The 17,766-nt window shown below is 39.5% G+C and overlaps 1 protein-coding gene across 2 annotated transcripts in view; it reads left to right on the top strand.

Annotated features, from left to right (window-relative positions):
* MCM9 (minichromosome maintenance 9 homologous recombination repair factor) overlaps positions 1-17,766 on the top strand; it is an 80,040-nt gene that overhangs the window by 52,085 nt on the left and 10,189 nt on the right. For both annotated transcript variants that reach the window (XM_055135007.1, XM_055135006.1), the window contains 2 exons: positions 13,612-13,814; positions 16,454-16,657. In XM_055135007.1, coding sequence (XP_054990982.1) covers positions 13,612-13,814; positions 16,454-16,657 — 407 coding nt within the window. The remainder of the gene's footprint in view (positions 1-13,611; positions 13,815-16,453; positions 16,658-17,766) is intronic.

Below are 17,766 nucleotides of genomic sequence, written 5' to 3'. Positions count from 1 at the left end.
TCCCACTTGAAAACAAGTTAGGGATTCAATTTTACAATTTCTTGTTATCATTGTACTGGAAATCAGGTCTGTTTAGTTAGGCAAGAAAAGAAAATAGAAGATGTTCAAACTGGAAAAAATTTAATATAATATTATAAAAAATAGAATATATATTATATAATGTGACCATATCAAATAATCTCAAAAAATAATGAGATTCTTTTTTAAAAGTGAAAGTAAATAAATCATTATAATAAACAAATTTTAAAGAATATAGGTTGATTAGCATCTATAATCTTATCAGTGAACAACTGGAAACTAAAATAAAACATTCTAATTCCAGTAATATCCAAAATCAGAAAATGCTTAGAAAATAATCTGGCAAAATTAATTTTTTATTTTTACCCTGGAAATGATAAAACAGGCCAAAGAAATAGCTCACTGTGCATGTGTTTTGCATGCATAAGACTTGGGTTCAGTTCCACTGCAACACATAGTCTAGGCACCACCAGGCACTGCCTCCAAGCACTGAACCAAGAGTAGCTCCGAAACACATCTGCGTGTCACCTGGAAATCAAAACGAACCAAACCAAGTCTCTCACTGGTCAGAAGACTGAACACAGAACAGTAGTACAGTGGGGAGGGCATTGCATACGATCCTCCAAGCTCCACCAGGAGTGATTCCTGAGTGCAGAGCCAGGAGTAACCCCTAAGCATTGCAGGGTGTGGCCCCAAAACAAAAACAAAGTAGTTTCACTTCAAAGTGATCTATAAAATCAGTATAATTTCAATCAAAATCCCAAAAGGGTCTTTTTGCATAAATGACAAGCTTATTTAAAACTCTATATGAAAAAAATTACAAGAATTATACACCGCCAGAACAATTTTAGGGGCAAGAAGGAAGAGAGTATTTACTTATTTAAGGCTGCCATAATTAAAATATTGTAGTAAGGATAAATACAGATCAATTGAATGAGAATAATGGTCCATACAGATAGATAGATACATAGATAGTAAGCTGGTTTTCAAGGATGATGCCAAAATAATCCAGTGGAAAAATAATAGTCATCTCAAAGAATTGGTTCTGGAACACTTGCATATCTTTTTGCCAGAAAAAAAAATAACCTACACTTAAATGCTCATAGCAGTTTCATTACTAAACACATAAGATTAAAGACAACAAATAGATCCATCAACTGTTTAATATATAAACGTTTTGATGTATCTATACATTTGGGCCCTGCTAGCAATATAAAGGAACTAGCATATTGAAACATGCAGTATTATGATTGAATATTAAAAATTCAATGTCAAATAAAATATGCCAGACATGCAGTTAGGATTCGTTTTTTATAAAATTTCTGAGAAAGTAAAACTATAAGGAGAATGATCATTGGTTGCAGGGGTTGAAAATCAGAGGAAAAGAATGACTGCAGAGAGGAACCTGAAAAGCTTCAATATGCTGTATGTAAATAATACCACAGTGACCCTTCATTTTAAAAACACACAAATCTATAGTCTTTTTAGATTCAACAAACATGAAATCACTTAGTCAAATTGCAATTGAAGTTCCTAAGCAGTTCATTCTTTACCCACTTTTAGCACAAGGGAAGTTATCTCTTCCCTTGTTCATAGAGCAGTGTCAGAACAAGCTCACTGTCAGTATTGATCTGGGTAATAGAGTTGTACAGTAGGATACAGTAGGATAGTACATAGGAATGGTGGGGAAAAGAATACATTTTTCTTTGGTAAAAGATTTATTTAAGTGGAATGACATTTTACAAAAGAAGTAACGTTAGGCAGTTTTCGAGTTGTATTTCTTTCATTTGTTGAGAAAAGAGTGGACTCGCAGATTAGGAGACCAAAGATCTGAACTTTAATGATTTTGATATTCATATTTGCAATCAGTTTTTCATTCTTCATCCTCTAAACCATCTGTTAAACATATAGGTTTGACATTGCATTGAAAAGTCAATTTCCTGAGACCTGCTCTCTATACTATCACTCTGACCCCAAGTAATATTCTTTGACTTTGATCTTTTACCCCTCTGGTAACCAATGAGTTCATTTTTGTTTCCTTTTTCTCTTTTCTCTTTATTATTATTGTGTGAAACTTATTTAGAAAGATGAGAGAGGTGGGGACTGGAGCAACCGTGCAGAGGGTAGGGCTTTTGCTTTGCACACAGCCAAGCCAACCCAGGTTTAATCCTGGTCTTTAAAAAAAAAATTGCCTCCCCACCTCCACCCCCTATTTTTTGCACCCCCCACCCCAGAGTAATTCTTGAGTGCAGAGCCGGGAGCATGGCCGGGTATGCCCCAAAAAGCAAAATACAAAAAAGAAAGATAAGAAAGAGAAAGGAAGAACTACATGTTTGAGAACACAGCCTTTTCCAGAGTAAAAATTACCGAGCAAGGAAACAGACCAGAGGGAAAAGCAAGACACATGTTCAACAGAGAACACAGACTTGAAGAACAAGCCTCCCTTTTCTTTATTATTTTTTAAAAAAGAAAGTTATATTAGTTATGCTTTGGAGAACAAGTAGGGTTTACATATTTTTTCATTTTTACCACTTGTTTTGATTAGATCTCAAATTTAATGTATTTAATACGTCTTCTGATTGTATGAAGCCCATCATTTGTGAAAAAAATGAAGATACTACTTATTTAATACTTAAATGCTGTACAAGCTACACCCCTCTCCCACCACAGCTTTTTATTGTTGTTTCAGTGACAGTGTGATACTTGGTTATGATGTTCACCAAGGTCACAATCTTTGTTGAGGTGCTCACACGTATGCAATGTGCCAGTGATCACATATTTTGTTGTACCACCAGGGATCACAAATGACAGTGCCACTGATATTGGCATGTAGGGAGATGAAGGGGTCCAAGTCCAGTCTCACATCACTCTTGCACGGAGCTAACCCAGGAAGCTCATCTTCTTTGAGTACTGTGTTCTTTTATGTTGTAATAATGAGTTTGTGCATTCTTCAAATTTCCATAGCTATAATACTTGAAGAATTGCTCTGCTGGCTATGAAAAGATTAGTTCACACTTTATTTTCTGAAATTTTTTGTGGTATGTTGCTGTTGATAAATCTGATGCCATTCTGGTATCCTTTGCTGTGTTAGATAATTTAACTTTCATGCATAAAGGCCTCAAAAGACTTTTTTAATGATCTTCAAAGTACAGTATATTTATTAGGTCATATTTGTTGATTATTATTCATGGCCATATTTTCCAGATGTTAGTCAGCCTTTTGGAATGCAGAACTCTTTTATTCCTTGAAATTTTTCTTGAATTATAGTTCGTGTTGAGTCTATCCTTTGTTTTGTTTCTATATTTCAGTAATTCTAATTATATGTATGTTAGGTTTTACTTGCCTGAATTCTATAGCAGCCAATTTTTTAAAGACATTTTAATCATTTTATTTATTAGGTATTTTTTTAATTGAATCACTGAATTTAATTGAATACATAGTTACAAAGCTTTTATGATTGGGTTTCAGTCAAGCAATGTTCCAACACCCATTCCTCCATCTAAACATTTCCACCATCAAACTCCAGCCAGCCCCTGCTCCCAGCTCCCTCCCTCCCCCTCTCTTTCTCTCTTTCTCTCTCTCTCTGTCTCTCTGTCTCTGTCTCTCTCTCTCTCTCTCTGCAATGCAGATACTGAGGGGCCTTCATGTTTGATCCTTTACCCACTTTTAGCACACATCTCCCACCATCCAGAGCGATCCCTTCTAACCGTCATTGTCATAGTGGTCCCTTCTCTGTCCCAGCTGCGCTCTCCCCCAGCACCTGAGGCAGGCTTCTGACTGTGGCCTAATTTTCTTGGCCCTTGTTTCTACTGTCCTAACACACCCAGTGTTAGTCTCACACTACATTTTTTTATATCTCACAAGTGAGTGCATCATTCTATGTCTTTCCCTCTCCTTCAGACTCATTTCATTCAGCATGATACTCTCCATGTTCTTTCATTTATATGCGAATTTCATGACTTCATTTCTTTCTAACAGCTCTATAGTATCCCATTTTGTACATGTGTTATAGTTTCTTTATCCAGTCATCTGTTCTCAGGTACTCAGGTTGTTTCTAGATTCTGGTTGTTGTGAACAGTGCTACAATGAACATAAAAGTGCAGATGTCATTTCTGCTGTGTGTTTTTGCACCCCGGGGGTATATTCCCAGAAGTAATATTGGTGGGTCATATGAAAGCTCAATTTCTACTTTTTTGAGGAATGCCCATTTATTGTCCAAAAAGGCTGGACCAGTTGGCATTCCCACCAACAATGGAGGGTCCCCTCCCGTTATGTCTTCATCAGCACTGGTTGTTTTTTTTTTTAATTTATCTTATTCTTTAATTAATGAATCACCATGAGGGTACAGATACAGATTCACACATGTTAAACTTGTTTTTCCCTCATACAATGTTCACAAACACATCCCTCCACAAGTGCCTATTCTCCATCACCAATAAACCCAGTATCCTTCCCCCCACAATCCCATCTCCCCCCTGCACCCTGCCTCTGTAGCAAGGTACTCCCTTTTGATCTCTCTCTCTCCAACTGGGTGTTGTGGTTTGCAATAGGGGTATTGAGTGGCCATTGTGTTCAGTCTCTAGTCTACTTTCAGCAAACATCTCCCTTCCCAGGCAGGATCTCCAACCACATTTTACTTGGTGTTCCCTTCTCTATCTGAGCTGCCTTTTCCCCCAGCATGTGAGACCAGCTTCCAAGCCATGGAGCCAACCTACTGGTACTTATTTCTACTATTCTTGGATATTAGTCTCCTATTCTGTTATTTTATATTCCACAGATGAGTGCAATCTTTCTATGTATGTCCCTCTCTTTCTGACTCATTTTACTTAGCATGATACTTTCCATGTTGATCCACTTATATGCAAAGTTCATGACTTCATTTTTTTCTAACAGCTGCATAGTATTCCATTGTATAGATGTATCAGAATTTCTTTAACCAGTCATCTGTTCTCGGGCACTCGGGTTTTTTCCAGATTCTGGCTATTGTAAACAGTGCTGCGATGAACATATAAGTGCAGGTGTCATTTCGCCTATACTTTTTTGCTTCTCCGGGGTATATTCCCAGCAGTGGTATTGCTGGGTCAAATGGGAGCTCAATTTCTAATTTTCTGAGAAGCGTCCATATTGTTTTCCAGAAGGGCTGAACCAGTCGGCATTCCCACCAGCAGTGTAGAAGGGTCCCTTTCTCCCCACATCCTCTCCAACAGCAGTTGCTTGTGTTCTTTTGGATGTGTGCCAGTCTCTGTGGTGTGAGGTGGTATCTCATGGTTGTTTTAATCTGCATCTCCCTGATGATTAGTGATGTAGAGCACTTTTTCATGTGCCTTTTGGCCATTCGTATCTCTTCCTTGGGAAAGTTTCTGTTCATTTCTTCGCCCCATTTTTTGATGGGGTTGGATATTTTCTTCTTGTAGAGTTCAAGCACTGGTTGTTCTTGTTCTTTTTGATAAGTGCCAGTCTCTGTGGTATAAGATTATAATATCTCATTGTGGTTTTGATTTACATATCCCTGATGATTAGTGATATAGAGCATTTTTTTAATGTGCCTTTTGGCCAGTTGTGAGTTTTGAAATAGCTGCATGGAATGGCAGGCCACAGACTAGAGGCGGCTCCAAATTAGGGCCACAAAGACGTAATACTGAAATCTGTTAGCTATTTTAATTCCTTCTGCTAGCAATTTTTAATTAAAATTTTACCCTGTCCTTTATTTTCTTTGGCACCTTGGATTTGAATGTTCACTCCTAAAGTTATTTGTCTTTCCCCTCTCCACCCACTTTCTTCTCTGAGTCATCCCTAGATAATAATCTTCTTCCTCTTTTTAATCCTTTTCTAATAGGAGTTTTAAAATTCCTAATCTGGAGTAGGGTTTTTCTTTTTTCATGATGTAAATGTTTAATGAGATTTAATCCAAGCAAGTGTAGCACTATAGCACTGTCCTCCCATTGTTCATCGATTGCCCGAGCGGGCACCAGTAATGTCTCCATTGTGAGACTTCTTGTTACTGTTTTTGGCATATCAAATATTCCACGGGTAGCTTGCCAGGCTCTGCCGTGAGGGTGGGATACTCTTGGTAGCTTGCCGGGCTCTCCGAGAGGGATGGAGGTCGTCTGCATGCAAGACAAACGCCCTGCCTGCAGTGCTATCGCTCCAGTCCATGTATAAATTTCTTCTGCTTTGTATGTTTGGGAAAGGAGGTGGGATTGTGGGATTTTTCTACTGAAATAGATTGTTAGTCTTAAAGTATTTTTCAATAGGGGTCTCCCCTGGAGTGCTCAGGGAGAACTGGGAATGGTCCTAGTAATGCTCAGCCCAGTGGTGTGTGCGGGGCTGTTAGGAACTCTGGCCTGGCAATCCCTGGTGGTACTTAAAGGATCTATGCTGTTTCAGGCAGCAAACTCGGGGCCTCCAATCCTCGAAGCTGTCTCCCTTACCCTTCTGTGGTAGTTTTGCTGTTGTCTTGGTTTGGTTTTTGGCCACATCCGGTTATGCTGAGTGCTTACTCTTAGTTATCTGGCTCTGCACTCAAGAATCACTCCTGGAAGATGTGTGCTAAAAGTAGACTATAGACTGAACATGATGGCCACTTATTACCTGTATTGCAAACCATAACACCAAAAGGAGAGAGAGAGTAAAAGGGAATGTGCCTGACACAGAGGCGGGGGTGAGAGGGGATGGGGGGGTGGCAGAGGGATACTAGGAACATTGGTGGTGAAAAATGGGCACTGGTGGAGGGATAGGTACTCGATCATTGTATGACTGAAATGTAATCACGAAAGTTTATAAATCTGTGACTGTATCTCACGGTGATTCATTAATTTTTTTTCAATTAAAAAAAAAAAAAGAGTCACTCCTGGAAATTCTCATGACCACACAAGGTGTCAGGGATCAGACCCGCATTAGTCGCTGCTAGGCAAGCGCCCTGCCCATAGTATTGTCTCTCCTTTGTATAGTAGTTTTAATATGGGTGTTGCTTAATAATTTCCTTTTGAGACATTTCTCGTTTTGAGACACCTTTCCCTGAATCATTCCATCTCAGCTAAGTGTATTTTACTTCCTAGCATTTTTTCCTTTTTATAAATTTTTTTTATTTTATAAAGTAGTTCACAATATTTGATTACATTTAATATTCAAACACCAAGCCCACCATTACACCTTCCCACCACCAATTTGGGGATGTTTCCATCCCAAGCCCTAATCACTGTCTCAAAGCACAACCGAAATAATATATTTTGTATTGTCTGTTATGAAAAGCTGTTGAAAATGCTAAAAAGTATCCATAGAGGAAACAGTATGAAGATTGTTCTATTTTGGCAGAAGCCATTAAGACCATTCTTTAGGGTATCAATAACATGTTGTTAAAGATTGAGTGATGTGAGCTTTCATATATATCTGAAAATATGTATATATGCATGTATATTTTTTCCTCTATGATTTGTTGCCTACTATTTGAACCCCATCAAATGTGGTGTGGTACTTATAAAAAATGGATAGGGACATGGCTGCGCAGTCCAGGAATACATTCACTCATGTGTGAGGCATGGCCCGAGTGTGTGAGGAGCCGCCTTGAGCATGGCAGCAGTTGGGTTGTGGAGGTTTTTGGCTGCCGGGGCTGGGTCCCCTGGGGCAGGGAAGGCTCTCACCTGCTCCCCTCTGGGGCGCTTTGAGTGAAGGTTCAAGGGTGATGACTGATGTGTCTTCTGAGTTTCTTCTTTGTTTCTATAGGATCATTAGCACTCTAATAATTCACCTTCTTTCCCGTTCCCCAAGGCTCCAAGGGTCTCGTGCCCCTTATAGGTCTCCTTTATCTCTCCAGGACCTTCCCAGGACTGCCACCTGGTCCCTCAGTAGTCACTTCTTTAATTCTCTGTATAGAACCAGAAAAGTAAACAGTTACTGACCACATCTGTGCAAGAACTACAGCACCAATTCCCTGTTCTGCTGCTCTTCAGTCTTTTCAGCCCACACGAGGGCTACCAGGTCACTCTCCTCGGTGGGAACTGGGGCTCTGTTGTGTTCAAACCCACCGTGGCTCTTGGCCAAGCCAGCCATAGGAACTTGAGGAGGACTCCAGCTGCCTGAGCTCCCAGATCTTGTGATGCTGCGTCTCAGGTGGTATCTTTCAGACTAACTCCACAATAAGGGCAGGGGGCTGGAAGCTCGGTACTTTAACCCCTTGACTCCTTATTCCTGTTGCTTGCAGATCACTTATTCACTGTCTTTCTCTAAGCTCATTGAGATAGGAAAGGTAATTTGTCAACTTTTAAACCTTATTAAAAAGTGAGGGACTGGGGTGATAGTACAGTGGATAGGATATTTGCCTTACATGCATCCAACCCACGTTCGATTCCCAGCATCGTATATGGTGCCCCCGAGCACTGCCAGGAGTAATTCCTGAGTGCAAAGCCAGGAGTAATCACTGTGCATCGCTGGGTGTGACCCAAAAAGCCAAATTTAAAAAAAAAAAAGTGAGTAAGGCAGTGAGTAATGAACACTTCAGATTACTAAGAAGGGCTGAAGAGATAACTCAAGGGCTCAGGTGTATACTTTGCATGCTAACCAGCCAGGTTCAATCCATGGCACTGCATGGTCTTGGAACACTGCTAGGAATTACCCCCCAAATCACTTGGAGGAACCCAAATATTAAAAAAGTACTTAAAATGAACTGTGAGATTTCATTATGTTTTTATTTTGCATAGTTTTGGGGGGAGTTATCCCAGTTTGGGGTTGCTTAAGTAGTTTTTTTTTAATCTGTAATCTAGAAACGTTAAAATAGTCTGGAAACGTGTGTGTTTTCTCACCCAATTCTTTTGGTGAGGACACCATTCAACTATTGGAAGAATTTGGCCATAGTTAAAGAATTTGGAATGCATTAGAGAGAGATACTGTATATTAGTCACTGCTATAAACAGTGGCTACTTAAGGTTATTTCTTGTTCTTGTATGTCTGGAAGAGGAATTCTTCTTTTTCAGGAATCTTACGGTGAGCCAGAGCCCTTTTCAATATTGAGCTCTTCAACCTTCAGAATAACCTTTACATGGAAAATGAGAGAAGTAGAGAATTGTACAGGAAAGCTTTTAAGAAATAAGAACACACAGCATCCATTCCTCCTGCCCACATTCTACTGGGCAGAGCCCAGTTAACATGCCCAACTTTTCTGCATGCAGTTCGAACCACAGAGCTACCAAGACCATAGTTGGCACAAGGCAACACTAGGGATTGAACTCTGAGCCTCATGCTTACCATGTAGGCACTTTTGCCAGGGTGTCATTCTCAGGTCCTTTGTATTCATTTTTATACTATGTTTTTGGCCAACTGGACTCAGAGATCTGAAAAACTATCTTTACAAAGCCCTTTGGCATGTAATTTATAAAATCTGAGTTACCTTTTCAGATTACATTTTCAGAATTTTTCTCTTGCAGTGATTTTTTTTAAGGGAGGCTTCATTTTTGTTAAATACGCCTACTTTTTTTTTTTTAAATGAGTGTCTTGTGCCATTCACCACATAGAAAAATCTTTAGATTTTCAGGGTATGAGGTAATTGCTAACTCCAACTGGAAATAGATCAGGGATTAACAAATGTAGCACATGTTTGCTGATGTCACAGGACTGTGCCCTCTGGGACTGACCTGGCACAATCACTGAAAAGAATCATCTAGTGGCAAGCGCAGAAACTTATAAAGAAAATATTACATTTGCTATTGTCAATGAATATGCCACAAGGATTGGAGGAATAGTACAGGTCTTCAAATGCTTACCATGCAAGCATATGGTCACAAGTTCAGACATTGCACATAATCCCCAGGCACCACTCAAACTGGTCCCTGAACACTATGCTGGAAGTGACAGTGAGCACCACTGAATTTGACCTTCCCCACTCCCCCCAAAGTAATGGATTAGGGACGTGACTCAGCAGGAGAGCACTTGCCTTACATTGTATGAGCCTCTGGGTTCAATTATAACCACAGCCACCATCAAGAAAGAGAGAGGGGCAAGAGGTGAGGGACTATGTCATATCATTTTAAGAATTTTCCCGATGATGAAAAAGTTTAAAATCAATATCTTAAATTATGAAGCCATACCTCAGTTTGAAGTCAGTATCTTCCATTATGTTGTAGCCATGCCTAGTCTGTCCCTACTTGGAGCTGCCTGCCTCTTCTGGACTACTGTGCTATTCTCCACCTGTCCCATCCACCGCCCCCACCCAACAGCCCATCCACACGTTTCCCTCCATTATTACTCCTCAGAGACCTGAGGCCAATCAGCCCACACTTTTACCGATTTACTTTTGAGCTTCCCTTTCCTTTTTTCCCCACTTTGTTCCTTTTACTTTTAGAAAACAAAATTAAACACAAAATTTTTGCTTCCACCATGCACCATTCTCCAAAGTCACCTTTATTCTTTGCAGAATGAGTACACCTCTACAAATACATCTCTCTCCACTTAAAAAAAATTCAGGGTGGAGGTTGGGAGGCAGAGAAATAGTACAGTGGTTAGGATGCTGACCTTGTATGAGACCAACAGGGTTTTTTTTTTTTAATTATCATTATTATTGAATCCCTGTGAGATAGTTACAAAGCTTTCATGTTTGAGTTTCAGTCATAACAATGATCAAATACCCATCCCTCCACCAGTGCACATTCTCCACCACCAGTGTCCCCAGTATAATCCCCCTTTCATAACCCTCCTTCTGCCTCTATGGCAGACAATTTCCCCAATACTCTCTCTCTACTTTTGGGCATTATGGTTTGCAGAGTAGATACTGAGAGGCTATCACGTTTGGTCCTTTATTTACTTTCAGCACACATCTCCCATCTTAAATGATCCCTCCAACCATCATTGACTTAGGATCCCTTTTCTATTCCAGCTGCCTTCTTCCCCAGCTCATGAGACAGGCTTCCAACTACTGAGCGATATTCCTGGCCCTTGTGTCTACTGTCCTTGGGTGTCAGTCGCATGTTATTTTATATTCCACAAATAAGTGCAGTCATTCTATGTCTGTCCCTCTCTTTCTGACTTATTTCACTTAGCATGATACTCATTTCACCTAGCATGACCATCCACTTATAAGCAAATTTCATAACTTTAAAACAGTAACAATAAGTCTCTCAATGAGAGATGTTACTGGTGCCTAATCGAACAAATCGATCTTTCCTAACAGCTGCAAAATGTTCCATTGTGTAGATGTACCAAAGATTTTTTAACCAGTCATCTGTTCTCAGGGACTCGGGTTGTTTCCAGATTCTGGCTATTGTGAACAATACTGCAATGAACATACAGGTGCAGATGTCATTTCCACTGTACTTTTTTGCACACTTGGGATATATGGAAGCTCAATTTCTAGTTTTTGAAGAAATGCCCATATTGTTTTCAAAAAAGGCTGGACCAGTCGGCATTCCAACCAACAGTGAAAGAGTATCCCTTTCTCCCCACATCCATACCAACACTGGCTGCTTTTGTTCTTTTGAATGTTTACCAGTCTCTGTGGTGTGAGATGATATCTCGTTGTTGTTTTGATTTGCATGTCCCTAATGATTAGGGATGTAGAGCATTTTTTCATGTGCCTTTTGGCCATTTATATTTCATTTTTTGAGGACGCTTCTGTTCATTTCTTTTCCTCATTTTTTGATGGGGTTGAAGATTTTTTTTCTTGTACAATTCTACTAGTGTCTTGTATATCCTGGATATTAATCCCTTATCAGATGAATATTGGGTAAATATTCTTTCCCATTCTGTGGGCTCTCTCTGTATTTTGGCCACTGTTTCTTTTGAGGTACAGAAGCTTCTTAGTTTAATGTAGTCCCATTTGTTTATGTTGGTTTCCACTTGCTTGGTTAGTGATGTTTCATCCTTAAAGATGCTTTTAGCTTCAATGTTATGGAAGAGTTCTGCCTACATTTTCCTCCATGTACCTTATTGATTCAGGTCTGATATTAAAGTCTTTAATTCACTTTGATTTGACTTTTGTGACTGGTGTTAGACTGAGAACAAAGTTCAATTTTTGTAGGTAGCTGTCCAGTTTTCCCAGCACCACTTGTTGAAGAGGCTTTCCGTGTTCCACTTCACATTTGTTGCTCCTTTATTAAATATTAAGTAATTGTATATTTGAGAGTCTGTGACAAAATATTCAACTCTGTTCCATTGGTCTGCATGTCTGTTTTTAGTCCAATACCATGCTGTTTTAATTAGTACTGCTTTGTAGTACAGTTTGAATTTGGGGAAGGTGATGTCACCCATCTTCTTTTTTCCCAAGGATTGCTTTAGCTATTCATGGGGGTTTATTGTTTCATATAAATTTCAGGAGTGTTTTGTTTATTTCTTTGAAAACTGTTATGGGTATCCTGATAAGAACCACAGTAAATCTGTAGTGCTTTACCAACCGGGGTTTGAACTGAACACAACAAGAGTTATCTGTGAGCTCAGCACAGTAAGCTGTGAGCACCACTGGGGGTAGCCCAAACAAACCAAATAAAGACAGGTCGAGGCTGGAGAGATAGGACAGCAGATAAGACTCTTGTCCTGTACTATTTCCCTGGCCCAGTAAATTAGATTTTTTTAAGAGAAATATTGAGGAAGAGAGAAGAAAGAGATAGTATTCAAGAGGGAACATGGGCAAGATGAAAAAGCCAAGTATATCCATCTCAGGTTGAAATGTGGATGACACCCAAGATAGAGAATGTGCCCCACTGGTCTGTACAAAGGTTGTTGCATTTTCCCAAACTGCTCCCACCTAGAGTCTGTTGGTAGGAAGTCAATACAGGGATGCACCTTGCATTCTTGTATCTCTTTTCAGATTGTCATCAGGATCCTTAGTTTCTCTTGAAGCCTCTGCTTTTTCAAAGTTGCTGCCTTGGTTTCCTCATCTCCAAAGAGTTCCATATTTGCATCTTGATGAGGTCCAGCTTTCCTGCTTCTGGGCAGTTTCAGTACTAGTGGTAACTTCTGTAAATCATGTCTTGGTTTTACTACTCAAAGAAAAATCATTATGAGGATCACACACCTGCTCACCAGCCCCCCTCCCTTCCCCCCTCTCTATCTATATCATACCTGTATTTCCTGCCATTAAAGCAGGCTCATCACAAACACCTTGAGCTTTGTATCCATGTTGGGTTGAATTTTGTATATCTTTTAGCACCCAGCTCTTATTTGTTCTCTTAGTAGGTAAGAAGTATTTATTGAGTGCCAGAGATGTGACTTGGTGGTAGAGCCTTGCATGTGTGAAGCACTTAGTTTGATCCCTCTTACCATGTACACACCAAGACATATTTTTAAGATAGCTTCAAGAGCTGAGTACATGCAGTACACGAAGGAGGCCCATGTTTCATCCCCAGAAGTTCAGGGTCCCCTGAGCACCACCAGATGTGACCCAAATCCAGCCTTCCCATGAGACAACACTATTAAATACATACTCCTCTCTAAGATAAGCTTGTGTAAATATACTGTGTGAACTTGGTGCTTATGAGTCTACCTTCTATCTTCCAGATTCTCTTATATATGAATTTCTCTTGATTTTTCAGGTGCAAGAACAGCTCTTTTTTATTAACAAAATTCAGTTGAATCTCCAAAATCAGGGACTTGTACTCTCTCTTTTGGTAGGCTTGTGTGCAAGCTGAACACAAGGACCACCATTCTGGCAGCAACTAACCCCAAAGGCCAGTATGACCCCCACGAATCTGTCTCTGTGAACATCGCCCTTGGCAGCCCTCTCTTAAGCCGATTTGACCTGATCCTCGTTTTGCTTGATACCAAGAATGAAGACTGGGATCGTATAATTTCTTCCTTTATCTTAGAAAATAAAGGTATGTGGTGGCCAACAAAGTGTTCAAGATGAAAAGGTAGACATAACCCAGTGGAAATACCTCTCAAGCACTGGGAGGTACTTAGCTAGGAAGCAGAGAGGAGCCATTGTTTGGTAATCACAAGTTAAGGAGCCTGGGAAGGGGCCTTTCTCTGGTTGCCAGGGTGAGGTTGTCGCTGTTAAATGCCTCCTTTGTGACATATAAAGACAATATTAGGATAAATAGATACCATTCACCTCTTGCATACAAACAAAACTGGACTGGGCTGGGCTGATTCTCAAAGTTCTAGTAGCATGCCTTCCATGCAGGAGGCCTGTGATGGAGTCCCCCATACCACATGCCCCTCTGTGCACTGGGAGTAGCCCTGAGAGCCACCAGATGTGGCTAAAGTATCAAAACAAAACAACCCAAAAACCTGGGCTTCATTTGCAATTAAATTGTATTTACGCAAATACTTTTCTGTCTGCTTGTTTTTGGGGTCACAACTAGCAGTTTTTGCTCCTGGTTCTGTGCTCAGGGATCACTCGTGGTGGGACTTGGGGGATCATATGTGGTGTTGGAGGTTGAGCCTGAGTTCACCACAGGCAAGACAAGTATCTTACCCTTTGTTCTATCTCTCTGGCACTCAAATTGCCCTATTTCTATGGTGCATACCAGAATTATTCTGAATAATTATTTTAAACTCTGAAGGAAGTTTACCTTTATTGAGTTTATATTCTGAGACTTGTTAATCTAGAACTGTATGCCATGCACATACCAGATTCCAATGGTTATGGATCCTAAAAATATCTTTACCGAAAAAAGGAGTGGGAGGTGGCAGGATTGGTGAAATGGATGATTGGTGAAAAGGTGATCAAAAGGTATAAGCTGCTAGTTATGACATAAGTTGTCAATTACTGTTTTTGGCATATCGAATACACCAGGGGTAGCTTCCCATGCTCTGCCATGTGGGCAGGGTACTCTCGGTAGCTTGCTGGCCTCTCCTCGAGGGACAGAGGCTTTTAGGGCAGCCTCCAATCGCCCTTACAGGTGTTCCCATGGTTCATACCATATTTGAAGCCCATCAAATATGGTGTGAAAAGTATGGAAAAATTATGGAAAATGATGGAAAAAATGACATAAGTTATAACTTACAAATTACATATAATAACATGTAAGTACTAAAGATGTAATGTACAGCATTACAGTATGGTAACTGTAGTGAGCAGTGCTAGATATTACATTTGATAGTTGCAAAGAGAATACATCTTAAAAGTTACTTTCTTATCATAAGAAAAAAGGTATAACTGTGACATAATGGTTAACTAAACTTATTGTGATGATTCATTTTTTTCAATATTCAGGAACAAAATCAGGTTGTATGCTTAAAACAATGTCATGTGTCATAGAAAGAAAATAATAATAAATAAGGAAATTAATGAATTTTACCTAATTTTAAGAGATTTTAACTTTTTAGTAATAAGTTCTTTGAAGAGAAGTTTTAGATAACTGATGACTTGATAATAATTTGGGGGTTAGTTTTATTCACCTTATACACGAAACGTGCCCTCTTCTATTGCATTTGAAAAATAAGATGTACATGTTTTTTTGCAGTCTGAGAGGTTTTTTTTTTTAATGTTGAAACTTTATAAACACCAAGATTTACAAAGTTGTTCCTAATATAGTTAGGTATTCAATGTTCCAACACCGATGTCCCAGTTACCCACCTACTTATCCAGCCTTTAGCAGACACAAAATAATTTACTTTATATTGCTTGTTATATATCTCATGATGGTGTAACTAAAGTCATTGACTGAGTGCTCGATGAGCTGTAAAGTGCTAGTTAAGTCTAACAAGTGTTATTGTTTTCACTCATAGAGCATAGTGGGCTTCAATGCAACATTCCCATCTAATTTACTGTGTTCCTACTGGGCTGTCAGTCTTGGCCAAGTACGCCCAGAGCTGTGGAACTGGGAAGATTCAGCAGAATGGCATCTCAGCTAGGCTGTTTATATGCGTGGGTGGAGCACTCTCGTTCCAACCAATTGGCACTCGGCCCACCCCATCCTGAGAAGTCTCCAGAGATCTGGGCCCAGTGACCAGGACTATCTAGGTCGGCTCGCTTGTGGCATTGAGGTCAGCTCTCCAAAATCAGTCATGGAACTGAGTTGTTTACTTGCATATAATGTTTTTAATGTAAAAGTAATTAGCTTCAATTAATAAAAATGATTTGGGTTTAGGTCTTCAGAGTGGCTGAGAGTCATTTCTTACCAAGACATTCCTCCTTCCTGGATAGCTGGAACTAGCCATGCCTTTCTAGAACTCTGTACATGCTGGTGGATGCTGACATAGCTAGCAAGGGTTTTCTTGAGCTGCAGAGAGAGGGTTTCTGCTACAGATCTCTTCCACCTGAGAATGACTTGGTTGATAAAGTGATACTTCGTTGGTGTAATTCATCTAACAAGAAAGCCAGGAAAAGTCTAACCAGGCCAATGGGCAAACTTTCCCTAAATTGACAAGTCTCTTGCAGAAAACTTGCATCTTACAGAAAACAAGAGAGATATTTATGACTGAAAAAAAAACCTCCACTTAAAATAAGATGAATATTAAACCTTTAAAATATTCTTGGAAATTACTTATTCAGACCCTGATTTTATAGGTTACCCAAGCAAATCGGAGAAGCTCTGGAGTATGGACAAGATGAAGACTTACTTCTGCCTCATCAGAACTCTGCAGCCTAAACTCTCTGACGTGGGGAATCAAGTTCTTCTCCGATACTACCAAATGCAGAGGCAGAGTGATTCCCGGAATGCTGCCCGCACCACCATCCGCCTGTTGGAAAGCTTGATACGACTAGCAGAAGGTGGATTTTATTCAGCAGATAATATTTCCATTGTGTGCTAAGATGTGCCAGGCTTGGGACTTTGCACCATGGCCCAAAGATGAGAAAAATCATCCCTCTTCTAAGGTGTTCACAGTCCCTTACATGTTCAAGGCTCTGTGGGGCCAAAGAAAGACCTCAGAGGACTGGTACACATGCTGTGCATGTCAGAAACCCAGGTTTAATCCTTGGTATTATCCCCAGAAGTGCAGAGTCTGGAAGAGACCCTATGCACTCTTGGGTGTGGCCCCAAAACCAGTAAATAAAGACTGATGTGAAACCTTTTCTCTTCTGGAGACAGACTATAGGTGTTAAAGAGAAATGCAGTATTATTAAGGAAGATAACTGTTTTTGTAACAGTTTAGGACATAAAGTATAACTTAAGTCATTGTTTAAAAAGTCTTATTTATGTTTTGTTTCCCAATTTTACTCTCTCAGCATTTTGGGTGGGAAACTCTTGCTTAAACTTGTTTTGTATATTGCAGCCTACCATGAGCATATAACACCCCAACCCTCAAACATGAGTCACAGATGCACACATACAACTAATGTGCTTCTCAAGGCTATTTTCTAGTAGTCACTTTTACATTTTGCCCTTGTTTACATCATTCTAAAGAGAATTCATATAAATTGTCAAATGACAATGATTAAAAAATTCTGTAAACAATGCATTTCATTTTTTAGAGAATTTATAGGTAATATTAGAAAAAGCAATACCCAGAATTCAGGTTGTGAATTTGATAGTTTTATAAAGCTCAGAGATAAAAAATATTATGCAAAATGATTTTTAATTTATTAGATTTTTATTATAGATTAGAAAATTTTTGAAAGTTGCTGAACAAAAAAACATATGCTTGTATAGCCCCTTTCTTTGTTAGAACCCAGAGTACTTTATCATATAAATAGTAAAGTTGTCGTGGTCTGCACAGAAGGATTAGGCCTGTTATTAGAGAAAAAGCTAATTAAAGGTAGACTTTTGTGTTTGTCCTAGTAAAATTAGTCATTAGTGGCTTAGCCATAAGATAGTTATTTAGAAATAATCAGGCAGAGTATTATATTCATCTCCCCAAATATTCATTTAAAAATGCCTT

Source organism: Sorex araneus, chromosome 4, assembly GCF_027595985.1.
Source record: "Sorex araneus isolate mSorAra2 chromosome 4, mSorAra2.pri, whole genome shotgun sequence".
Lineage (NCBI taxonomy): Eukaryota > Metazoa > Chordata > Mammalia > Eulipotyphla > Soricidae > Sorex > Sorex araneus.
The sequence above is the reverse complement of the archived record's forward strand: the minus strand, read 5'-3'. Positions and strand labels throughout refer to the sequence as shown.